The sequence below is a fragment of the Carettochelys insculpta genome, chromosome 14 (assembly GCF_033958435.1).
Source record: "Carettochelys insculpta isolate YL-2023 chromosome 14, ASM3395843v1, whole genome shotgun sequence".
Classification (NCBI taxonomy): domain Eukaryota; kingdom Metazoa; phylum Chordata; order Testudines; family Carettochelyidae; genus Carettochelys; species Carettochelys insculpta.
The window spans coordinates 45,461,208-45,486,839 of NC_134150.1; the positions used below are offsets into that span (position 1 = coordinate 45,461,208).

Below are 25,632 nucleotides of genomic sequence, written 5' to 3' on the forward strand. Positions count from 1 at the left end.
TGGGGTTGTTTGATTTACAGAAGAGAAGACTTAGGGGTGATTTAATAGCAGCCTTCAACTTCCTGAAGGGGATCTCTGACAAGGAGGGTGAGAAACTGTTCTCAGTGGTGCCAAATGGCAGAACAAGGGCTAATGGTCAGAAGTTGAAGAGGGAGAGGTGTAGGTTAGATATTAGGAAAAACTACTTCACCAGGAGGGAGGTGAAGCATTGGAATGCGTTGCCTAGGGAGGTGGCGGATTCTCCATCCCTTGAGGTTTTCAAATCCTGACTTCACAAGGTCCTGGCTGAGATGATTTAGTGAGGGTTGCTCCTGCCTGAAGCAGGGGGCTGGATTAGATGACCTCCTGAGGTCCCTTCCAGCCCTATGGTTCTGTGATTTTGTCTGAGGTGTGAAGGCAGAGAGGAGATGCAAGGCAGGAGAGTTTATGTCATGTCCTGGAGCAGAGAGTAGCACACATGAGAGTAGGCTGCGAAAAGGAAATCTCCTTTCTTGACTCTTACTGACCTGGCTTCTCTTTGTCCTTAGGTGGCTGAAAATTTGAACGCAGAGCCGATGCTGGGACTGTCGCAGTGCCCACTCTGCCAGCTGGATTGTGGCAACAGAGAGCAGCTCATTGCTCACGTGTACCAGGTAGGAACTTGCACAGTGAGGGTTTCTTTCACCCTTGCCAACGGTAAAAGGGACTGAAGTGACAGAAAGACCTGAAGGAGCCTTTTGCTGGTGCCACGTTCAGACTTGGCACTGGAGAAGGGGCTGCAGGGTTATCCTGAGTCTGATTTTGTCAGTAGCAAAGACAGTTCCAGCTGGAGAGGGGTTAATGAAGGTGATGCAGACACTGCAGACTAAACCAGTGGGTGAAGAATCAGCCAAGTGCTCTGGCTTGGGAGCCTCTCTGCCATGCCCAAGCTCACAACTCCAAGGGCTGGCCTTAGCTAACCCGAACCCTGGCTGGGAATCTCCAGCTCTTTTCCAACTCGGCACACAAAGTGCTGTCTCGTGTTCCACGGGACAAGATCCATCTCCCATCTCGGCAGTCCTGTCATGGGTCCCACCCATCAAATCAGCTGCTGGCTGGCAGAGAGCTGCAGCTGTGCACCAGGTTGGCCTTTGCTGGGGCCTGACAGAGCCCTGCTGTCAGCACCTGCCCCACACCAGATTAATGTTTGTACAACTACCAAGGGAACGCTGGCTCATCCCAAACCAGTAGCCATCAGGGAGCACCTCTGGTACAAGAGAAAAGCTCCCCCCACATCCATAGACCCTTCAGTGTCACACAGACTCAGTTCCCAGGTGCCATTCATCACAGCGAGGCACCTTCCCTTGGTTCGCTCCATCTCACTCTACAAAAAGGAAGAGCTCCGTCAGGGCAACTCTGATACCACAAGTGGACTTGGGCCAAGCCCTTCTGCACGTAGGGCCTGAGTCCTAACGGCCTCCCCATGCACCAACTTGCAGCTACAAACATGCGTCACCTCTCATGCCCACACTGAACACTCCAGTTCCTGCTTGGGCTTTGCCTGAGAACTTTGAGACCAAGGTTTCGGTGATAACGAGAGAGGTGCATCAAGTACTAAGCCAAGCAGAGGAGTTGAGCCCTTAAGAGGCAGAACAGGCTTTCTGGAGGTTTGGTTCCTGAAAACCAAGGGCTTCTTTTGCAGCACACTGCAGCTGTGGTCAGTGCCAAGAGCTACATGTGTCCAGTGTGTGGCAGAGCCCTGAGCTCCCCAGGATCCCTGGGGCGACACCTTCTGATCCACTCTGAGGACCAGCTGTCAAACTGTGCGGTCTGTGGGGCACGATTCACCAGTCATGCCACATTCAACAGGTGAGCCTTTCCTGCAGCTGGGGTTGCATGCAGCCATGTTGGGGTCCTGGAGAAGTGGTGAGCAGGGCCTTTGGAGACTACTGTCACCTGGCCCCTGTGGAAGAGCAGGAACTGTTTTAGAAGGGAGCATACATCCAGCTGTCCTTTGCCACTCGCAGATCCGGAGTCTGGGTCAAGGGTTAGAACTCCCTGTGCACGCTGTCTGGAACTGGCTCCAGAGTCGCAGCGCCCCCTGGCATTTCCAGCTACGGAAAGCAGTGTTGTTTCCTTTCCTCTAGGCATTCCAGTGCCTGATGGAGCGCTAGAGCCACACGCAGGCCTGGCTGCTGCCCTGCCCTTTGTCCCTCTTGGAGGGGTCAGTAGGCAGTGCAGGCAGTTCTGAGGCTCTGGACTCGGGTAACCTGGCACTAGGGGATAACCTGCTCCATAGCAGAATTACAACTGAAGTGTGAAAGCCAGAGGTGCCAGGGCTGCAGCATTGAATGGCTAACTAGGCAATTCCTGAACAGTCTTCCCAGCCTGGATTCACACTGACATTCCCCCGCCCTCTTTCCATGCATTCTCCAGACAGTCAGGTCTCAGGATGTTACCATCACCATTGCACGCTGCCATGGTGGGTTCCTAGTGGCTGGACAATTGTCTGTCTCCTACAGCGGGGAGTCTAGCAGGGCTGCTTGAGCCTGTTCTCTGTTTTGCAGTGAGAAACTACAGGAGGTGCTTAGTGCAGAATCCCTGCCCAGTGCACACATCGAGGGCCCTTCTGGTGCAGAGGGGAAGGACGTTGCCTTTAATGCCCCCGTGTATCCTGCGGGCCTCCTCCTCGTGTGCAACAACTGCTCTGCCTATCGCAAGCTGCTGGAGGCGCAGATTCCCAGCGTGCGTAGGTGGGCGCTTCGCCGGCAGAACGAGCCCCTGGAAGTCAGGCTTCAGCGCCTGGAGCGGGAGCGCACAGCTAAGAAGAGCCGGCGGGACAATGAGACACCTGAGGAGCGGGAGGTCAGGCGCATGAGGGACCGAGAGGCCAAGCGCCTGCAGCGCATGCAAGAAACGGACGAGCAGCGGGCAAGGCGGCTGCAGAGGGACCGGGAAGCCATGAGGCTGAAACGTGCTAATGAGACCCCGGAGAAGCGGCAGGCGCGGCTCATCCGGGAGCGAGAGGCCAAGAGGCTCAAGCGGCGCCTGGAGAAAATGGACATGATGCTTCGGGCCCAGTTTGGCCAGGACCCATCTGCCATGGCTGCCCTGGCAGCCGAGATGAACTTCTTCCAGCTGCCAGTGGGCAATGTGGAGCTGGAAAGCCAACTGCTGGGCAAGATGGCCTTCGAGGAGCAGAGCAACAGCACGCTGCATTGAGCAGCAGCCCCAGCACCGCCAGGGCCCCAGCTGGTCCACTCAATGCTAGCTGCCTTGTCTCTGCATTCCCTGGGGGAGGCTCACATACAGCACCTGACTGACCCTCTCAGTCCCCACCACAGGCAGATCTGGGCTGCTCCTACCCATGGCAATGGAGCTGGAAGGCCTCTGCTCAGGCAGCACAGGTGAGAGCAGCTGTCAGGATACAGTCTGCTCCAGTGACCGAGCCACAGCCCATGAACAGAGGGAAAATAAATTAATTTTGTGTGTAATTAATTGCCATTTGTGCCTGTTTCCTCTTGTGCTTGGACTCTTGCTGTGTAGTTGGCTGCTGTGGTTCCTCTCTGCAGGTGAAAAGCCTTTCCTAGAGGAAAAAGCAGCTTGGGCCTCCATTCTCCCCTCACATCCCCCTTGGGCAGGGGTTCTCTGGGCTGCAGCAGCAAAGGCAGGGGCATAAGAAACTCTGGCCACAGGGCAAGTCATTCATCATGGGGGGTCCGTACAAAGAGGGGCTAACCCTCTTTCTGGAGTCTGGAGCAGGCAGGCGCTGCCCTAACTTCTAGTGTTATGGCTGCCCTTGCTTCCAGCAGCATTCAGAGCATGCTAGGAGACGAGACTGTTCTGGCTCCTAAGAATTCCTTCTGAACAGACAGGTGAAAAAGGGGAACCACCAAGGGGTTCCAAGCAGCATAGCAAGTGGGAGAGTTGTCAACCATCGTGGCATGCCAGGGCTCTCTGAGAATCAGGTTCCATATCCTGGAGGCCACTGTAGTCAATCCAGGAGCCTTCCTCTCCTGAGATTCTGGCAGTGCTACAGGACAAAGGTAGTCTCCTACCTGTGGCTCCTGGCACAGGGCAGCCAGGGATTTTTCTGCATGTTGTCTTGGCCCAACTGCTGACTCTACAGCTCCCATTGGAAACTGCAGCCCATGGGAGCTGTTGGGATGTCTCCTGCAGGCAGGGTCAAGTAAGCAGCGCTGCTTGGCCACCCCTGAACCTTGCAGTCAGAGGGCTGTCACTCTTCTCTGAAGTGGCACAGCGCCTGCATCCTAATCCCCTAGCATAAGGCTCAGTTTGGTCCACACAGAAGGGTACCACATCAGAGCAGAGATGCAAGTGGTAATCCCTGTATGCATTTTAGTGTGACTGGACCTAGTGCTGGGCACTTCCTTACTGGAAGTAGACTTGAGGGCTTCAAAGAAAATCAGCAGCCTTTGTGACAGCAGCTGCAGGGTGGGGGGGCAGGAAGATGGCTGATGGAGCACCAGCTAAATCTCCATCTCAAAACAAACTGGCTAAACAAGCAGTGAAGCACTGCATCTGTCTACATGTAGGGGAAGGGTGGATTGCCAATGAGGGCTTTGGGGGAATGGAAGTAGTAACATGGGGTAAAACCAAGAGTTTGGCTCAGCAGCACATATCACCAAACTATTGTAGACAAGGCACTGTATATTTTCATACGTGGTAGCTGGGGAAGGTCTTTTCTGTGCTAGCATGGAAATGTAGTGTTCCCCCTCTACACACAATGTATTGTTTTAAAACATGTTTAACGTGGTGAAAACCTCACTGGGTGCTTTTGGACAGTAAGCCTGGGAGTGCATGTCCACACTAGGATCACAAGGTGGATTTTTAAGTTTGTGGCTTAGACTTTCAGCTATCTGGCGAAGTAGCATAAACAGCATGCTACCCTGATAGCCACCGGCTCTGGTAGATCTCATTCATCTTTAATCTCTAGGACTTTAATCTGGGGGAATACTAGTCTTGTGTAGCCACCCCCTGCAATGCAGTGTTGAAGCCACATAGTAAATGACACATGAACATTCTTCCAGCATCACTTGCCCAACCTCTTGTAGAGTATTCAAAATCCACTTGTCAGAGCAGCTCAGAGACATGGGTGTATTTCCACAGCTTCCCCTGGAGGCAAAAAAGCAATAGGTACCTGTTCTGCAGCTGAGAAAGAGGCCCTGTCCTGCACGTTGACCAAAAGATGCTGTTTCCTCATTAGCTCAGGCACTGCAGATGTTAGCCCCTGTCCTTGTGGAATCTGATAGAGCCTGCATAAGGGCAGAGCCCTGGTGGCACTTGCTGGCTGACCCTTTCTTTTTGAAATTCAGCCTTGGCACAGCAGTAGTGCAGGTTTTTCTTGGTTTTTTTTAAATCGAAAGGAGAAAACTGGCCTGCTTAAGATACATCCTACTCCTAAACTTACACTGCCACCAAGGGGGAGTGCTTCAGTTCCTGCAGCATGGCTGATGCCCTGTTGCTGGCATGCCTGACGTGGTGGCACAACAGTTTGTTAGCTACAGTTGGGATGCAGCCATCAAGCCAGCTGTAGCTCTTTGACCAGTCAGGTGCAGCTCACAGCCTCTCCATCCCATCATTCTTATCAGACTGGGTAGGGGAAGACAGGGAAATGGGGAATTCAGGGCTTCTGTGCTGCAGTTGATGGGACTAGAGGTTTCTCTTGAGACTTCAGCTTCATGATACATGCTTCCCAGGCTTCAGACTGGAGAAGCCTCATCAAGCACATCCCAGATCTGGAACTTCTGAAGATTTCTGTAAGTGAAAAAGGTAGAAATTGCACAATGAAGCCACAACTGTGCTAAGAGTCTCACAAGTGCAACCTTTTTTCCTCAGCCCTGATTCTGTAATTTGGAGGCAGTTTGTTTTCTAGAGAGTCTTAAAGGGGTAGCTATGTCAATCTGTAGCTTCACAAAAACAAGCAGCTCTGTACTACCTTAAAAACTAACATTTATTTATTGGTAACAGAGAGGGAGCTGTGCTAGTCTATACACTATCAAAACCAAAAGCAGTCACGTAGCAGTTTAAAGACTAGCAAAATAGTTTATTAGGTGAGCTTCTGTGGGACAGACCCACTTCTTCAGACCATAGCCAGACCAGAACAGACTCAATATTTAAGGCACAGAGAACCAAAAACAGTAAGCAAGGAGGACAAATCAGACAAAGATAATCAAGGTGAGCAAATCAGAGAGTGGAGGGGTGGGGGGGGAGGTCAAGAATTAGATTAAGCCAAGTATGCAGACGAGCCCCTACAGTGACTCAAAGTTCCTGTCCTGGTTTAAACCACGTGTTAATGTGCCGAATTTGAACATAAAAGCCAGCTCGGCTGTTTCTCTTTGAAGAACAGTGTGAAAGTTTTTTCAGTAACACACATACCTTTAGGTCATTTTAATTTTAATGGAATGGGGCATTCTATAACCTTACTGTTTTTGGTCCTCTGTGCCTTAAATATTGAGTCTGTTCTGGTCTGGCTATGGTCTGAAGAAGTGGGTCTGTCCCACGAAAGCTCACCTAATAAACTATTTTGCTAGTCTTTAAAGTGCTACGTGACTGCTTTTGGTTTTGATATTTATTTATTAGAAAGGAGATTGTGGGTAAGACCCACTTCAGATTTTTCTTTTCTTTTTTTTTTTTTAAAAACGACTTGGTGCATTTCATTCTCACACAAATGCACTGCAATGCAAAGTCTTAGCAAATGTTTCATTAGTCCTCATCTCAACCATGTCTGCAGTTTTCTCCACTAGAGGTACTAGGTACCTGACATTTCAAGCTCCACTGTCCCCAGAAATTAGCTGCAGTTGAAAAGACACTTAGCCTCAGCTTAGAGGACACAACTCCAATAAACTTACTGTTCTGCTAGGTTGAAAGTGAAAACCCCACACCACTTTAGCACATGATGTAACCTTCACCATTGTCCCCAGACCAGGAAAAACTCCAACAACTGCAGGCAACATAGCAGCACTAAAGGGCAGGCTCCCCTATTGGCAAACTTGGTGAGTCTTAAATACCAACTTGAAAGTCACAGCTTGCTGAATATTTTGTACCCACTGGCCCTACATGTAATACCCTCAATTACTTCAACAAGACCCAGACAGTGAGAGAGACCCCCGTCTTAAAGATGTTTTCATCTGGGCATTGATAGCACTAGAGTCACTCTTCTTTGCTGAAACGATTCAAACTTCAGGGCCCTGATGCCGCAAGGACTGACTTGCTTATGCATCTGTCCAAGGCCACAGGCTGAGCAGTCCAAGTGACATGAGTGGGATGCCTTGAAGCAGAACATTCACCAGGCTGAGTCACTGCAGAGTCAGGACCAGATGAGACAAACATCAGAAAACAAATTCAAATGCTTCTAGTAGGATCCCCCCCAACAATCTGTCCTTGACACTAAGCTGCTCCTTGTCTATCTGTGATACAGCCTGCATCATTGTCACAGCTGAGCTCCTTCCAGAATTGAGGGTATTTAGTCTCATAAATGCCCCTGTGGGGTAGGACCATGGGATTATCACCTTCAGGCAGACGGAGACTAAGAAGCAGATTGACTTGTACATCATCATCATATAGGAAAATTGTGCTGGAGTGGGTCTCAGCAAACAGGGTGAACTAAATTAAGTAAATTCTGGTGAAGTTTAAGAATGACACAAAGAGTGTTAACCAATAAGGACAAACCAGGTCCACAGGCCTATCCGGAACACTTGAGAAACTCAGCTTACTCAAAACAACATACATTTTAGTACAGCCCAATGTAAAATTTAACTTCTAGGAACAAGAATCTAGGTCACATGTACAGGATGCGGTACTGTATCTAGAAAGCAGCAACTCTGAAGAGGCCACGAGAGTCAATGTGAAAATTCCAAGCAATTCAGTGGCCAAGAGGACTAACGAACAGGAAATACCCAGTAGAGCAAGGGTGGTGTCCTACCCATTGCATAGAGCACCAGTAAGACCATCAGCAGCCTACCATCGACCATTCTGCCACAGAGGAAAGGGCTCAGAAACAAGCTGCTAGAATGAGCTGAGCTCTGGAAAAATCCTGCCTTACAGCAAGTGTCTTAAGCAGCTCAACTTCACTTACCCTAAGAGACAGTTGAGGTGACTTGATCTTGGTGTGTAAATAACTGGATGTAGAGAACACTCCTGATACCAGAAGCCTCTTTAACTTAGTAGAAAGTGGTATAACCAGCCAGTGGTTAGAAGGCAGGGCTAGACAAACTCAGACTAGAGATAAGGCACAAATTAAGAGCAAATATGGTTAACCAACAGAACAGTTTACTGACAGGAATGACAGTCTATCGTTTGATAGCTTTCCAGCAAGAGTGATTTTTTTTCTAAAACATACTCAACCAGCACTATGCCTGACACAGGAATCACTGGGAGCATAAATCCTTGGTCTATGTTATGCAGCTGGTCAGCCGAAGTGATTATAATGGAGCCTAGTGACTGAAATCTTAGGGTCCCCCTCCCCCTGCGCCAAAAAAATATATATAGCCACAGCATTTAAAAGGGGCTTTCCCAAAATAGGGTTTTAATGTGAATGAATGCAAAGAAACAATATTATTGGACAGCATCCTTTAATTTTGTATTCAGCACTTCAAGTCACCAGTGATGGATGCCTGAAAACCAACAGTGAGAATTGTTTGGAAAATTGCAAGCAACAGAAACTATTCAGGCACTTGAGCATTTGCTGCAACAAGCATTTTATCCTTCCTGAAGTTTTCTAAAAACTTTGCACCAGTCATGGATGTCACATCCTCCCAAAATGGTTTTGTTGCCTTCAAATGAGATACTTGTTTGCTCCACCATGTGTCACTGTGAGGGTTGACTCGCAGGAACAAGCACAGCCTCTCTGGGCCTGGTCAGATACACATTGTCTTATGTTGTCTTGTTTAGCTCTTCCTTTGTTGTTAACTTTTGCTCCTGTAGCAACTCCATGCACTGTAAGGCCATGTTACAGCACCCTAAGCGTGAAATAAGAAAATCTGTGCTATGCAAATAGCCTATTTAGAAATAAACTTGAAATAAGAGGCTATTTCAGCATTTGGCACTGTCTAAACAGCATCAAATGTTGAAATAATGCACTGTTTTGAAGCATCATTTACTCCTCCTGCAGTGAGTAGAGGAATGCTGAAATAGCACACCCATCATTTTAAAAAATATTTCAAAATACCGGGCGCATTTCAAAGACATAGAATAGCTATTTTGGGATACCGAGGTATCCCAAAATATCTCTGCCATGTAAACATAGCTGCATTAGCCTTCAAAAGTTTAGCTAATCTGGTTCTGAACTGGCCATTGTCCACAGCGATTAACTACGTTGAAGTGTAGAGCTCAAATTAGGGGCAGAAGTTTTTTCTGCCGCCCCACCATGCCTTAGGGAATTGGGCTTTCCTACTGACGGGTCAGCCAAGAAGAATGGCTGGAAGAACCAGATATACAGCACAGAAGGGTTTGAATGGAGACACTTAGGGTAAGCCATCTTTGCTACCTCATACTAGGCAGCAGCAGCTGGATTCAAATGCCCGAAGGAGGGTGGGTGCCGTAGAGAAGCAAGAAGTCACAAAACACAGAAGGAAAAAAACTATTGGTTTATATATAGATATAGATATATAGATATATACTGTGTTTACATAGTCAACAAGTTAAATGCAATATTCATAAGAGCATTAACAATAAAAATACAATCTGTGTAGCCAAGTACAGACTTAAAATGGTAAAACGGGAAAGGATCTCACCCAAAGTACAAATATACAGTACAAATTGATTTATTTAAAACAGTTACAAAAAAAGCACAACAAAATAGATATTATCCTTAGAATTATTAATGCTTTGTTAAAGATCAGGTAGGAAGAGGGGCTGGGACAAGGTTGGAGGGGAGCACCTGACTAGTTCTAAGGCTTTAGATACAATGCAGTTGGTTACATGTCAATACAGGCATTACATAACTGGGATTATAGTTGAGGGTTGCGTACTTATCTACAAGACCACCTAGCTGTGGGTCAGCCCAGCCCATTTCCCCAGTGTGGCACTTCCTGCTTCTTGAGACCCCAAAGCCATTTGTATGCAAGAGTCCTTCCCCTGCCAGTAAGGTGCTATGCAAGTGGGATGTACCCTGTATTGTGGGAGACTAGCGCACTGGAGAAGGAGTCTAGGGGCCAGCTGCTCCCTTCTCCCGCCTCAGTGTGCGCAGATATTAGACGCAGCAGCAGCAGCAGGTCTCCACCATCCACACGCTCCCGGCAGCAAGAGCACACCTCGTACAGACTGTGCATTCAGAGCCATCTGAGCAGCCTCCTCTGCACAGCAGGCCCAGGAACAGCCTGGAGGAGTGGTGGTGAGTTTGACACGAGGGAAAGGCACAGGTGTTGCTGCAGGTAGGAACTAGGGCTCAGGCTGCTGGACCTGCTGTGCTCAACTGACTTACCAGTTGCTAAATTGTTGGGATTTTTACGTCTGTACGGGGGAAGGAAGGAAGGCATGAAATGAACAAACACTTAATGTGAAAAGTGCATTTTACTACTGCCCCTGCTAAGAAGGGCTGGGAGAACTCTCTCTGCAGCATGCCTACCTTTTAGCCAGGGCTCCCTCTGCATAGTCTGGGAGTAATGGGAGCTCTGTTGCTCAGACCTAGCACCCCATTCCTGGGGAAACAGCGTACAGCTACCTGCGAGGCTGGCCTCTACTGGGCAGCTGTCCCTGGAACGTTTCCAGAGATGGAACAGATGGCTGCAGATCCCCATTTATTGCATATTATGGAATTTTTTCAAAGCCTCCCTGTGTGCCTGAGGAGCCCAGTGCTCTGACCAGATCCTTTCGAGCGGGTGAGGCCAAGGCTATCAGTGCTCCTTCCCTCTGTAGTGTAAGAGCAGAAACACCTTATTGCTCCGATAGGTCTGTTCCTACCTTTGCCAGGACAGAAGCCCCCTGCAGACTGCTCATTCTGGAGCCTCTTTCAGATCATGCCTTCCTGCAAACCAGGTAATCCTAGCAGATGCTGTCCTGGGCTCCGCCTCAGCTGCTCCTCTCAGCTTCTTCCATGCTTCCTATCTACAAACTTTCCTGAAACCAGACGACACACAACTAACACTAAGCAACCCATCAACAGCAAGGGGAGATTCTGCTGACCGCTGGGGGACCTGGCAAGCCTGGGCCAAAGCAGCTTCTGTGCTCCATTTCTCTTATCTGCCTCTGGAACCAGAGCAGTGTCCTAGAGCCTTCATTCGGCACCCTCCTTTCAGGTGTGGCCTCCAGGGAGCTGTCAGGGCCCAGAACAGGAGGAGGACAGGTGGGACTTACTTGCTGAACTGTGGGATTGGTCAGAGGAGAGGAAAAGCACTGAGAAAGGTCACACTCTCACTGGCTTCCTCCACTGAGCTCAGATCTGCACTGCTTACCACAGATATTCAAGCAGGCAGCAGGACGGACTGGTAGTCAGGTGGCAAAAGGTGACAGCCAGGGACAAGCCCAGAAGTTACGTATTAGCCTGATTATAGATGGCTTCAAAGGCATCTGCACCTTTCCTTTAAAGTTGGTTGAGAGAGCACGGCGAAAGAGGTGGGTGCAAGAACATCCCCACTTTGAAGCCCACCCTACGAAACGCCTTTCTGTGTTTAGGGAGGCACAGGGCAGGGATCTGCACCACCCACCTGCTCAAGTAATTTCCCCCAAAGCACACAACCAGCCCATTTGCTCTGTACCTGCTCCAACATGCACAGAATACCCAGCTCTGTACTTGCTCTAACCTTCTCCTCCCCTATCAGCCCACTACAGAAAACTACCTGTTGACCTCCTGCCTGGGCCCACATGTAATGTGCATTCTTCTCAGGACAAGCCAGTGTAACAAACAAGATTTTCACATTGGGGAGTCAAGCACCTAAGGAGTGAAATAGCAGGGAAGAAGTGAGGTGAGAGGTCAAGCAGCTGTTCTACAGCCAAAATGTGCTGTGCAAACATTTGTTTTCTCTGCTGCTGCAGCCAAAGACTCACTGGAAAGAGGTGTTATTCTGGTTACTAACAAAACTAACTGGAAATTGCTTATTAGTTAGAGACAGCTGCAAATTGTACAGCCAAGGCTCAGGGAAATGTGAAGACAGCTAGAATCTCTGCTCCGGAGGGGCTTGCATGAGGCTACCCTGCCACAGTCCAGGGCAAGTTCCTGACATCCATCCAAACTATGGTCAAGACATGGGAAGAACTTGTTTTCCATGAGCAGAGAAACAAGTGGAAACATTTCAAATAGCCAGGAGTGTTCTGGGGATCCCACCTCAAGAGAGATATGTAGATATGCCGGGTGAAGGAACATTCTGGGAACCCTCTAATCCTGACTGCCTAACAGTGTTCCCACAAAGTGCACATGCGCCAGTGCCAATTTGAGTATGAGGCACGTCAAGGGGAAACGTGGCCATACACTGATCTCTTAGGAGCCACAACTACTGCCAGCTCAGCAGAACAATGAATGATGTGGAAGACAATAAAAGGTGCAGGGACTGTTCACCAGCTGAAGCCATTGACACCCAAATGACTCAGGGAAGCTATAAAAAACAGTGCCTGGTAGCAGCAGGCAGCAGTGTTTGGGAAGATGGAGACTGAGAGAAAGCAAGAATATGTGAAACTGGAGTAAGACACCATCAGGAACCCAGTTTGAAGCCTGAGGTGAATGCACTTCTTGCAGATGTATTGGGAACATGGCTGTGTAGGGGATAAACATCAACTATTGGCTGTAATGCAACGAGGAACACTCAGAAGTCAGGATCTGTCAAAGCAAGTGTTCTTATTTTCATCACCTGGTTCACCTAGTCAGCTTCTTTCTATGCAGTCAGAGGCAACTCAATACTAAGAATGCCCAGAGTGAGCAAGTTAGTGGAAATACAAGTACTCTAACATGGACGGAGTGTTACTACTAGAGTCATATATGGAACTCTTCTGCACACCCTTGTTCACTTGCTTTTCTGCAGTGGAACACCAAAGTGAGACACCAGAACACGCAACATAAATGAGCACCTACAAAACTGTCCAAAGACACTGCATATCACACATTCCACAGTCCTGTGATTAGCAGAAACACTAAATAGGTGTTATAGGTGTTATATTTCACAAACTACCCTGGTAGGAGGGACTAGCCACCCGGAAGGCTTTTGCCTGGTATAGTTCAGCCAATTGTGATTTACTGATGCACACAAGTGTCAGTCTTTTCACAGTGGAAGAACACATTTTCATCCACATCTTAAGGGCCACTTGAAGGATTTTGGCTCAGCTTTCTCAACAAAAATGCAGCTACAGGCTGAATCCAAGAATAGAAAGTTTAAGCCCCGAAGGAGTTTTTTGTTTTAGTTTTTTTAGAACGTTATAACCATATGAAGAAAGTTTTGCACGTGGTCTTCGATTCACCTTTATTACAGCAATTGCCACTAGGACAATCATACTCAGACCTCAGTGGTTCAGGACCTAAACTAGGAGTCAACATTATGCAAAAGAGACAAAGTACTGTGAATTTACGGTTTCATGTCTTATTCATATTTACACACACTCACACGTGTGTGTGCATACACACGTGCACATAAGTATGTGCATGTAAATAGTATTTCATATATACACACATATAGTTTTTTCCTCACAGCAAAATAACTGACCAAGTACAGTAGACCCTCAATTTATGCAAGGGTTTCTTTTCCACACACCCTCGCATAACTTGAATTTCGCATACATCGGGGGTGGCTTTTTCCCTGATGGAACACATGTTCTGCAGCCAAGGAAGAAGCAGGTTCACTTGGAGCTCCTTTGGAAAGGTAAGTCCTGGGGTGGGGTGGCAGTTGGGGAGGGTTAAGCCTGGCAGTGGGATTGGGCCATTGGAGGGGGGCGGGGGGGCTAAGCCCGACAGGGGTCAGGGCTGCAGGGAGTGGAGCTGAGCTGGAGCTGTGCGTGGGGGTTTGAACCGGGGGGCTAGGGTGGATGGGGGGGAGCCCTGAACCAGGGCCCTGTGCAGATAGTGTACTGGTGAGTGGTTTGAACCAGGGCAGGGGTGGAGCTTCTAGCAGAGCCACACATGAGGGGTGGTGAGCTGAAGCCAAAGCTGGGCGTGGGGGGTGAGCTGGAGCTGTGTGGGGCTGAGGCAGGGCTGTATGGGGTGGGATGGGGTTAAGCTGGGGTCAGGGGAGTGAGATTTTGAGTTGTGCTTAACTCATGTTAATGGAAGTTAAGCGCTACTCGAAATCATGCATTTTGAGGGTCTACTGTAGTCTACGATTGCTTAATAATACTAAGTGTCCTGATTGGCTAGTAATTACATCACCATGTTTTAATAGCATGAGCTAGCAAAGAGCTGATGGACACACATTAAAGAGCCACTTGTGATTCCTGAGCCTCTGTCTGAGTATCGGTGCACTTGGAAATGCTGTAATTAAACTCAGCTTTGGTAACAATCACATAAGAGAATCAACTACAATTCCTGTCCCATCACAGCTGCCATAGGCCCTTCCCTAGTTCCCTGTTCAGTCATTCCGTACCCATCCTCCAGAACCTTCAGCTCCAATTTCTAATATTCATAGCAGTCTCACTTTCTACAGATGTTTTGCTAGAAGAAAGCCCAAGAGGATTCAGAGGAGGAGGCTCATCAAGCAAAGGCCACCAGAGTAGCATCTGCATACACCTCCCAACAGTTCCGTTTGTGAAGAAGTTTCCCTTTAAAGTGCATGTGTGACAAAGGGGTGCTGGGAGCAACGTTTCCCAAATCCCCATGGGAACTCGCCCCTTCCCACCACAAAAAGAGGAATAAGAACGTCAGACATTTCATCTGCTACCTTAAGCTGTGGCTTTTTGGGTCTGCCCTTCCTGACTTCCCCACCCATCCTGAATGCTCAGACCCTGCCCTGTAGGAAACTCAGGCACTGACACAGATGTGTGAAAATCCCAATCCCTGGAATGCATCCAGTTCCACACTCACTACCACATCCTCCCATCATCTATCCTTAGCTAGCCCATTGCTGCTGCTCCCTGAGGACCAGAGCCTTCTAGATTCCTCAGTGATCCATTGGAACAAATCCAATTTTGCAGGGCAAAGAGCAGCCTAGCTGGTGAACCCACCTCTCAATCTGTGCAAATTTTCCACCTGATAAAGGCGAGGCTCAGTCACAGGTGATGTCCCAGGTTGTGGCCGCAAAGAGATCACTTCCCTGCATTAGAGCGCCCTTCGATGGACAGCTTGACCTCCTGTGGAATGAAAGAGGGACGAAGGAGGGCGGGACAGGACTCCTCCTCCTGCACACTGTATCTTTGGAAGCCTGGGGCTGTCCAGCACTGCTGAGCACCAGGATCAGGCTGGGAGGACTCAGTACAGGATATCTGGGCTGCACTCTCCCTTTCCGTCTGATTCCTCCTCTCATTGGCTCTGTTGGATAGAGGCAGCTCTCTGGGTGCCTGAACTGTCCTCTCAGGCTTCTCTCTGGCAGACAGCAGCTGGTCTGCAAGAAGGCAGTTAGCCTGAGGGGCAGAGTTGCCATTCAAGCTCTGTAAACTGATTGATATGCAGACATCACCCACCTGCAGCCTGTGACAGGGCAGAGCAAAGAGCTGAGCGGTCCGCCCCGGGCTACAGGAGGACCAGCCCTGGCCATATACAAAGAAGGGATGCTCGGGGGGCACGTCAATGCTCACCTTACTCTGCTGCTCCCCAACCACAAAATGCAGCGTGACAAACCCAGGCCACTGGCTCTCCTGGATATCCACCACTGTACTGGAGTCAATCTTCAGGCCTCCGCTAACCTCAGCACTCCGCACAAAGTCCTGGGTCTGCAGGTCTTCCACCCTTTTCAGCTCCCCTGTGGCCAACTGTATAATGGCTCCTTTCATGAAATGGGAGGGCAGATGAGAGGTGCTGGGGGGCTGCAACTGGGCTGGGTCCTTGTCACATGGGTTTCCACAGGTCTGTGCATCTGGACTCTGTCTCACCAGGGTTTCTGAAGCAGAAGACCTGATGGACTCAGACCCAATACGCACCAAGACTGGCTTGCCATTGGCTATCACCATTCCTTTGGATAACTGTGTGTGTCTACTTAGCTCCTCAGGGGACATCGCACATGGACTCCTGGCCTGACTTTTCTCAGCTGTTTCCACTGGGTTCCTCAGCAAGCTCCTTGGCTCCCCCTGCTGATCAGGGATATTGTGGCAAAGGTTTAAAGGGCTCAAGGTGTCCTTTCTCTGGGTTGCCAGAGTAGAGTAATCCTGAGAAGCCAACACCCCCACCACTCTTTGCACTTCCAGATCAGTGTCTGGTGTGCTCCTGTGAGCTGGCACGGAAGCCTCTGTTCTCAGGGTCTGATAACCTGAGAGAAGCTGTCCATCCACCACACACTGCACTGCAGCCCCAGGCAGTGGGCCTTCAACTTTACTGCTGGCAGAGGCCAAAGCCTCACTGGTCCTCCCCACCACACTGTGCGCCAGATGTGCCTGTCCACCATTGGCAGATGCTACCTCTGAGCTCAGGTGACTTGCTTGCAGAGGGGGATCTGGGCTACCCTCTACAGTGGAGGTCTCATATGCCGAATACCCTGGTGGGAGCCGGGACATCTGGTAATAGACAGGAAATCTACTCTGTGTGATGTCTAGTGGCTGGACTCCAGCATGGTGCTGCATGTGCCCTGGATGGGAAATGACAGAGGCAGCTTTGCTGAAGGTGTGAGCAGGAGAGGTAGTCTGGGGTGAAGGAGTGGCTTCTTCTGTAAAAAGATGGGCACATGGTACAAAACGGGGAACATGGGAGGTGGTGAGGTTGGTGGAGGGTGAGAGAAGAGGATTAGGGAGAAAGCTTGGGGACACAGCATAGGGTACTGTGTAATGTGAACCTATAAATTGAAAAGAGGTAGAGGGAATCTGAGCATAGTGGATGGGGGGATATGGAACACCTGGATGCTGGATCAGAGAAGAAGTTACATTGTAGGTAGGGGGCACTGGACTCATGTTCACAACAGGGTGGAGGCCAGTGGGAGAGAAGGTGGCAGGAGGCACAGCCACTTTGTACAGCATGCCATACTGATCCACGGTCAGGCCAGCTACCGCTTCAGCACCATCACTGCCAAGGCCATACCGTAACGATGCTTGGCTCTGCCCAGTCACCACGACACCCCTGCACCACTCTGGGGCATCGCTCACCGGCGTGTGATTGGCAGAGCAGCTGGCTACCCTCCCCATATCCTCGCTGGTAACAGGAAGGTCTCGCTTCTTTGGGGGAAGGCATTCCTGGCTTCTCTCATGAACAGGTTTCATATTGCTTTGCGGCGTCCCAGGAGGACTAAATGGCACTGCTTCCTCATGTGGGCATCAGTAAGGGCTGCTCTGCGCTCGCTGCCACAGCCTCATCTGCTGAGGAACAAAGGGAGAAGGGAGACGTCAGCAGGTCCCACACAGCAAATGTAGAGTGTGGCTAGGGAGCCGCCTCCTGACAGCGCACAAACCAGAAGTGACAGAGGAGAAAGAGTGGGGGCAATGGCTGGGAGGAAGCCGTCTCGAGAGAACTACAAGACAGAGTAATACATGATGAGGAAGCAACCCCCACTTCCACCCTCAGAAGTACAAAAGAAAAAGGGCTATGGAGGGCCCACGGGGGGGATGGAAGAGAGGCAGAAGGTCCCCTCCTTTACAGCCAGCCAGTTGGGGGGGGGGGTGTGGAAGAGAGAGGGAAGAGGCAGCCCCCCATACACAGACAGCCCACAGGCTGGGAAGGGATGCGGGATGCACCCCCCCCGTTCTCTCCTGCACAGACAGCCCACGGGGGGTAGAGGGGAGATGACCCCCCCCAAAGAGACAGTGGGGCGGGGGGGGAAGAAAGAGGGTAGGTGCCCCTTGTACAGACAGTCCATAGAGTGGGGAATAGAGAGAGGGAAGTGCTCCACACGCAGACAGTCTAAGGGCGGGGAATAGAGGGGGAAGTGCCCCTGGGGCACAGACAGCCCATGGGGAAAGTGGAACGGGGGGGGGGAGGTGCCCCCCCACAAGCAGCCCACAGAGGGTACAACAGACGGGGGAGGCACTGCCCTGTACAAATAGCCAACGGCGAGGGTGGAAGAGAGGGGGAGGTACCCCCCCAACAGACAGCCCAAGGGCAGAGCAGAACAGAGTGGGGAGGCGCCCCCCCCCCACAGGGGGGAAGACAGATGGGGGAGGCATTCCCCTGTACAGACAAGCCCATGGGAATGGGGGAGAAGTGCTGCCCCACACAGTATGCCCAGGAAGGGCAATCCTCACATGCCAGGCTGGGTCAGGGCGCCCTCTCCCCAATAACCTCACCCACCATTTCCTGGTTCCTCTGCCCTGACCCATCGGTCCCAGTGCCGCCCACAGCTGCTCTGGGCCGTCCTGCCCCTCCTGAAGTGCAACACGCGGCAATGATGCAGAACCTCCCACACTCTGGAGTCTGCTTGGCCAGTGGGGCCGTGTGATGCAGGGCAGTGATGTCATGGTGGAAATGGGGGGGTGCTGCATGGGTCTGCGGTACGCCCAAGAGAGGGGCCGACGGACTCGGGATCTGCTGTGAGCAGTGCAAAGAGCTGGGTGTCTCCCGCCTGGCGTCCCACGCACAGCCCTTGGGAGGGTGCAGCATGGGGGCAGCCCAAGGGGAATGCGGAGGGGAGTGTGCAGGGCTCAGGTACTGGCTCTTCGGTAAGCGCAGGTGTCTGTGCCTGCGAGTCAATGATGTAGCATCAGGCAGCTGAAGGTGTGGCGCTTCCGCCACCCCCCCAACAGCCATATGGCGTAGTGATGCTAGGAGAGGGGAGGGAGTCGTGCTGTCAGCTCTGCCTGGGGTGTTTGCTCTGAACTCTCGCGCCAGGTCCACGACCGGAAACATTTACAGCATTCATGTAGTAAGTGAAGAGATTAGTGTTTGGACTGAGCCCAGCCCCTCCCCATGCAAAACAATACCTGCTCACACTTATCAAATAAGTGACCTGGAAGAGATTGAAGAAGCAGTCAAGAGAATTGTCAAAATGTTCTATTTCCTGCTAAATATGGCTCAACCACAGCAGGTTTCAGTTACCTGGCCTTCTCCTTGCACTTCTTCCAAGTACGCGGATATACAGTCTGTTTCTGATCTCCCACTGTTGATTATGACAGTTACTCCTGAATTACTCTGGTATTGTCAAAAGTAGGCCCATATTATTTTTCCAGGGCTAGTGTTACCTTGCCCCTTAGTTAAGCTGCTTTCAGACTGCATTATCTGCAATACCTGTCACCATAATATCACAAAGCAGCAAAAGAGAATTACCAACAGGATCCCATTGAAAAAGACTGTAGATAAACCTAAGAAGTATTTTTTAGTATATTTGGTATTAAGATCTCATGTCTTATACAGAATGCACAGTATATAAGCCTGGTAAGTAATATATAAAAATAATTAGTTCAGTACATGGGAAGGCGAGTACCTTGGGTGCCTCCCCAGCATGGAAGTGCTTGGCCCCCTAGTCAGGTTGGGCTCCATTTTCCTCATGAGGAGTGGTGTTACGCACTGTGCCATCTCCAGACAGCAGCCCAGGCACGTATGGTTCTACGTCGGGGGAGCTTTTGGATTGCCAGGAGCAGCCATGGTGGGTGAGGGGTAAAAGCTGAGCTCCAGCTGATCCTCTGCCCAGAGATGGCATTCAGTGGAGTCCTTCCCTGCCCCCAGCCCCATGCTCCTGTCTCTCATCCACTTACATCCCCCTTCCTCTGGGCTGTTAATTGCTGCCCTGGCCCACACAATGCAGCTCTAGCTGTGTCATTCCAGAACATTAGAGAGAGAGGGTGCATGAGGCTACTATCTCACTCCCTGCTGACCTGGGGTCTGGTCCGTGGGAAATACTCTCCACACCTCCTCTGTGCGAACAGGAGGGAAATGCTGGCCCCACGTAGAGCCGAGGAGAAATCCTCAGCCTCCATGGCACTTGTGGGTTATAGAAGCTCTGCATGGGGTGGACTTTTCTGTTTGGCAAGAGGGGCTGGGCATAGTCCCCCACCTCCAAGGCCCAGCAGAAATTGGCAAGTTGGAACTGCAGCTGGCAAGGGGTGTGAAGTGTAACAAGACAGGTTTCTACAGGCATGCTAACAATAAACGGGTTATCAGAGAAGGTGTGGGGCTGTTACTGGATGAGGGAGGGAACCTACTGACAGATGATGTACGAAAAGCTGAAGTACTTAATGCTTTTTTGCCTCAGTCTTTACGGAGGAAGTCAACTTCCATACGACGGTCCTAGACAATGCTGTACGGGAAGGTGGAGGGCAGCCACCTATGGGGAAGGAACAAGTTCTGAGCTATCTAGAAAAACTAGATGTGCACAAGTCCATGGGCCTGGATTTAATGCACCCCAGGGTACTGAGGGAATTGGCAGAGGTCATTGCTGAACCTTTGGCCATTATCTTTGAAGACTCTTGGAGATCGGGGGAGATACCAGATGACTGGAAAAAGGCAAACATAGTGCCCATCTGTAAAAGAGGAAAGGAGGATAATCCAGGGAACTATAGACCGGTCAGCCTTACCTCAATCCCTGGGAAAATAATGGAGAGGATCCTCAAGGAATCTATTTTGGAGCACTTGGCTACTTTTGATCATATCCTCTCTTCCAACATGGATTCACCAGGGGCAAGTCCTGCCTGACCAATCTGATTAGCTTCTGTGACGAGGTAACAGGCTCTGTGGATATGGGGAAGTCAGTGGATGTGATATATCTTGACTTCAGCAAAGCTTTTGATACAGTCTCCCACAACATTCTAGTCCATAAGTTAAGGAAATATGGATTGGATCCCTGCACTATAAGATGGATAGAAAGCTGGCTTGATGGTCAGGCCCAACAGGTAGTGGTCAGTGGCTCAATATCTGGATGGCGGTCAGTTTCAAGCAGAGTGCCGCAAGGCTTGTTTTTGGGGCTGGTTTTATTCAGCATCTTTATTAATAATGTCCTGGATGAGGGACTGGATTGCACCCTCAGCAAGTTTGCGGATGACACAAAACTAGGGGGAGAGGTAGATTTGTTGGAGGGTCGAGAGAGAATCCAGAGTGACTTGGATAAATTGGAGGACTGGGCCAAAAGAAATCTGATGCGGTTCAACAAGGAGAAGTTTAGAGTCCTGCACCTGGGGCGGAAGAATCCCAAGCATTGTTATAGGCTGGGAACCGACTGGCTCAGCAGCAGTAAGATGGAAAGAGACCTAGGGGTTATGGTGGATGAAAGACTGGATATGAGTAAACAGTGTGCCCTTGTAGCCAAGAAGGCTAACGGCATACTAGGGTGCATTCGGAGGAGCATGTCAAGCAGATCTAGAGAAGTAGTTATTCCCTTGTGTTTGGCACTGATGAGGCCACATCTGGTATATTGTGTCCAGTTCTGGACACCCCCCCGCCCCCAAGTAGTAAAAGGATGTTGATTTGTTGTAGGAGGTTCAGAGGAGGGCAACAAAAATGATTAAGGGGCTGGAGCACAAGACCTATGAGGATAGGCTGAGGGATTTGGGGTTGTTTGATTTACAGAAGAGAAGACTTAGGGGTGATTTAATAGCAGCCTTCAACTTCCTGAAGGGGATCTCTGACAAGGAGGGTGAGAAACTGTTCTCAGTGGTGCCAAATGGCAGAACAAGGGCTAATGGTCAGAAGTTGAAGAGGGAGAGGTGTAGGTTAGATATTAGGAAAAACTACTTCACCAGGAGGGAGGTGAAGCATTGGAATGCGTTGCCTAGGGAGGTGGCGGATTCTCCATCCCTTGAGGTTTTCAAATCCTGACTTCACAAGGTCCTGGCTGAGATGATTTAGTGAGGGTTGCTCCTGCCTGAAGCAGGGGGCTGGATTAGATGACCTCCTGAGGTCCCTTCCAGCCCTATGGTTCTGTGATTTTGTCTGAGGTGTGAAGGCAGAGAGGAGATGCAAGGCAGGAGAGTTTATGTCATGTCCTGGAGCAGAGAGTAGCACACATGAGAGTAGGCTGCGAAAAGGAAATCTCCTTTCTTGACTCTTACTGACCTGGCTTCTCTTTGTCCTTAGGTGGCTGAAAATTTGAACGCAGAGCCGATGCTGGGACTGTCGCAGTGCCCACTCTGCCAGCTGGATTGTGGCAACAGAGAGCAGCTCATTGCTCACGTGTACCAGGTAGGAACTTGCACAGTGAGGGTTTCTTTCACCCTTGCCAACGGTAAAAGGGACTGAAGTGACAGAAAGACCTGAAGGAGCCTTTTGCTGGTGCCACGTTCAGACTTGGCACTGGAGAAGGGGCTGCAGGGTTATCCTGAGTCTGATTTTGTCAGTAGCAAAGACAGTTCCAGCTGGAGAGGGGTTAATGAAGGTGATGCAGACACTGCAGACTAAACCAGTGGGTGAAGAATCAGCCAAGTGCTCTGGCTTGGGAGCCTCTCTGCCATGCCCAAGCTCACAACTCCAAGGGCTGGCCTTAGCTAACCCGAACCCTGGCTGGGAATCTCCAGCTCTTTTCCAACTCGGCACACAAAGTGCTGTCTCGTGTTCCACGGGACAAGATCCATCTCCCATCTCGGCAGTCCTGTCATGGGTCCCACCCATCAAATCAGCTGCTGGCTGGCAGAGAGCTGCAGCTGTGCACCAGGTTGGCCTTTGCTGGGGCCTGACAGAGCCCTGCTGTCAGCACCTGCCCCACACCAGATTAATGTTTGTACAACTACCAAGGGAACGCTGGCTCATCCCAAACCAGTAGCCATCAGGGAGCACCTCTGGTACAAGAGAAAAGCTCCCCCCACATCCATAGACCCTTCAGTGTCACACAGACTCAGTTCCCAGGTGCCATTCATCACAGCGAGGCACCGAGTGTACACACCACGTCCTTCACCCTCCCACCCACCACACAGTCTCCTCCATCCATTCCCAAGTCATTACCAGAAGGTGCCGAACTCACTGCTGCTGGAGTCCTGATCCTGCAGCTGGTGAATTGTTGGCCGCTGGCCTCCAAAGGCTCCAGGAAAGTCCTTTTTCATCATGGCCTGGCGGGCTTGCTCCTCCAGCCCTGCCAAGACTTGCTCCCCTGGAAGCCACAAAGGCAGGACAGTCAGACTTGTGTTTCCATAGCACTCTCGGTGTGTTCTCCCAGTCAGAGCACCAAGCTGCTCCCAGACACAGGCCCCGCCCGCCCCCCTCACTCAGCCTCAAGCAAGAATATTCTGGCAGCTCTGCACCCTCGTGCCTGCTTAGCACAGGACTAACTGGGACACAGTCCCCTGCTCCCATCATTCCTTTACGGTTTCTCGTCCAACAGCCTCCATTTCCCGTGGGTGAGACAGGTGCGTAGTTCACTCCTGAAAAAAACCACTTCAGCACCTAGGCTTCCTGGCTGCAGGGGTCTGTTCGGGAATCGCTGGGTCAGTCAAGGCACCTCCCTCCAAAGAGGGTGTGTGCTTAAGCCCCTACCCATGGCACATCTCCCTTTGGCTCTCTTAGGCAGCCCTCCGCCTGGCATGCCGACTTCTGTGGTTCCCGTTCTTAGGCTTTCCTCGCTCTATGCTTTGTATAGATGGAGCCCCTGGCCCTAGCACATCTCTGCAGCTTGCAGCCTGCGTCCTGTGCAGCATGAAACTGAGTATCACACCCCTCTGTCCTGTGTGAATCCCTCCCTGGCACAACACTCACGGGAGCAGGTGCCTAAATGCCTGGAAGGTTTGGGCCTCCGGCCTTCAAGATTTCAGAACCAGCAGCTCTCACCTGCTCACACCTCATTTTTAATCTTCAGCTGGACGGGAAAACAAAATGTACTGCTAGGTCAACTCCCAGATGACTCCCAGCTTTGAGGTAACCAGTCATTGACCTGAATTAGCTCAACAAACTGAAATGAAGAAAATACTCTCCCTGCACCTGCACAAGAGGCTGCTGCTGTCAAAAGCTAGTTTAGCATTTCAATGGACTCTGGTTCCACATACGTAGCTAGCAACTCCTACCAGCTGAGTGGTGACTTTCCTTAATGGTGGCAAACAGATACTGCCTGAACGTTTTTATGTGATTTAAATAATTTAAGTAGGTTATGGTAATCTTAGGCTTCAATTCAAGTAAGATTATTTTAAAATAAAAACTATTTAAATGCAAAATCTAACAAAGCAGTCTGATTTTAATTTTTTTAAAATAAAAGATTGATTTATATTCACCCTGATTACCTGACAAGAACAGAGTTAACGTTGAGATTGTGTATCAGTAATGTAGGGCAACAGATGGCCCAATAAGGTTGTAATTAGCCCCCAACCAGGTGCTATAGACTCAGACATTCAGAGTTAGGGATACATATAAAGAACTCCAACCATGGTAAGGCCTCACAAGCACGCTAAAGACACAACTTTACCATGCAATAAGCAGACCATACTGATAAATTCCTTTTAGTGCTTGAGATCACAGGTGAGATTAAACAAACAGCTCTCAACCGATCCAAACTGTTGTACCCCTTTCAATAGCTGGATTTGTGTGGTGTACTCCCCAGTTACACCTCACTTAAAACCCACTTGCTTACAAAAATCAGACATAAAAATATAAAGGTGTCAGCATGCCATTACTGAATAATTGCTTACTTTCCCATTTTTATCTTGTAATGATAAAATAAATGGGTTGGAATATAAATATTATATTTCTGTATATAGAGCAGGATGAACAAGTCACTGTATGAAATTTTAGTTTGAACTGACTTTGCTACTGCTTTTTCTGTAGCCAGTCATACAACTAGGCAAGCATCTAGGCGCATTGATAATCTCCTGGAAAAAACTCTGGTTGAGAACCAGTGGATTAAATGGATGGCTTGGTCAAGACACATGGCATTTTCTCTTGTTTATCCCCCTGCATGGTCTCACTACGGGGCTGAGGTAAGGTTATTCAGGCACCTTACTTACGCATTTCCATGGCTCAATAAGTTTACCCATCTGTTGAATTTATACTGCTTGATTTTTGAGCAATTACACCATTCCTGTGTAGGTACTCTACCCTAAATTACTGACTTGAGCCTTAACACGAGACCTTAGTACCATTTTAATCTAGCTTTTGTCTGTGAACTTCCTTATTCAATTATTAAAATGTCCCAAATTCACAAAAATGATACCATGGGGTATTTCTAAAGTTTGAAGTTGTACTTTTTATTTTAAAAATTAACCTACTAGGCCAGACTTCTGGGTGTGCTCTGGCTGCTTTCTGCCACTTTGGAGCAGTGCAAGGCAGCTGGCGCGTACTGACCAGTTACGCCGATTTTCCAGCTGCTGCGCAGCAGCACATAGTAGCTGACCTGCACACTCTAGTGTTCCTCTCCCTCTGGTTTCTTACGTTCCCCTGCCCACACAACAAAATTCACCTTCCTGCACACCCCTCCCTCCAACACCTGTGTTCCACTACCTCCATCACTTCTTCCTCCCAGCCTCCAGCTGAGCAGAGCTGCTCACAGCTTTGGAAAACAAATATTTAACACTGCCATTCTTTGCCACTATCTTCAGACCTGAAAAATTCTCCTGCAGAGCAACTCACACACAATTCCCTCTTTCGAAATGGCCTGTTTGCAATAAGACTGAGGACACCAGCTGCTCTCAGCAAAGATGATCACTGCCATTTTTTGTTCCCAGTGGAAGTGAAGCCAACTGACCTCCAGAAAAATAGCGACTCCCCATGAAAATGCTACACAGCCACAGTCGTCCATACTAAGGACAGCCTCAAGGAGA

At 49.8% G+C, this 25,632-nt stretch overlaps 2 protein-coding genes across 28 annotated transcripts in view; one reads left to right on the forward strand and one right to left on the reverse strand.

The window, feature by feature from the left end:
• ZNF821 (zinc finger protein 821) overlaps positions 1-24,814 on the forward strand; it is a 39,067-nt gene extending 14,253 nt beyond the window's left edge. For 3 of the 8 annotated variants that reach the window (XM_075009235.1, XM_075009237.1, XM_075009236.1), the window contains 3 exons: positions 528-632; positions 1,661-1,827; positions 2,526-3,423. In XM_075009235.1, coding sequence (XP_074865336.1) covers positions 528-632; positions 1,661-1,827; positions 2,526-3,180 — 927 coding nt within the window. In that variant the 3' untranslated portion in view covers positions 3,181-3,423. Of the gene's footprint in view, positions 1-527; positions 633-1,660; positions 1,828-2,525; positions 3,428-21,973; positions 22,079-23,210; positions 23,433-23,465; positions 24,590-24,640 lie in introns of those variants that run through there. The other 5 variants (XM_075009238.1, XM_075009239.1, XM_075009240.1 and 2 more) reach the window with 5 other exon arrangements.
• The window catches only part of ATXN1L (ataxin 1 like), a 64,615-nt gene continuing 43,104 nt past the window's right edge, over positions 4,122-25,632 (reverse strand). For 6 of the 20 annotated variants that reach the window (XM_075009222.1, XM_075009224.1, XM_075009221.1 and 3 more), the window contains 2 exons: positions 22,835-22,979; positions 9,552-17,331 (listed from right to left, as the gene is read on the reverse strand). In XM_075009222.1, coding sequence (XP_074865323.1) covers positions 15,139-17,235 — 2,097 coding nt within the window. In that variant the 5' untranslated portion in view covers positions 17,236-17,331; positions 22,835-22,979 and the 3' untranslated portion in view covers positions 9,552-15,138. Of the gene's footprint in view, positions 5,737-8,535; positions 8,940-9,551; positions 17,332-18,888; positions 18,915-22,208; positions 22,291-22,834; positions 22,980-25,632 lie in introns of those variants that run through there. The other 14 variants (XM_075009233.1, XM_075009231.1, XR_012647544.1 and 11 more) reach the window with 13 other exon arrangements.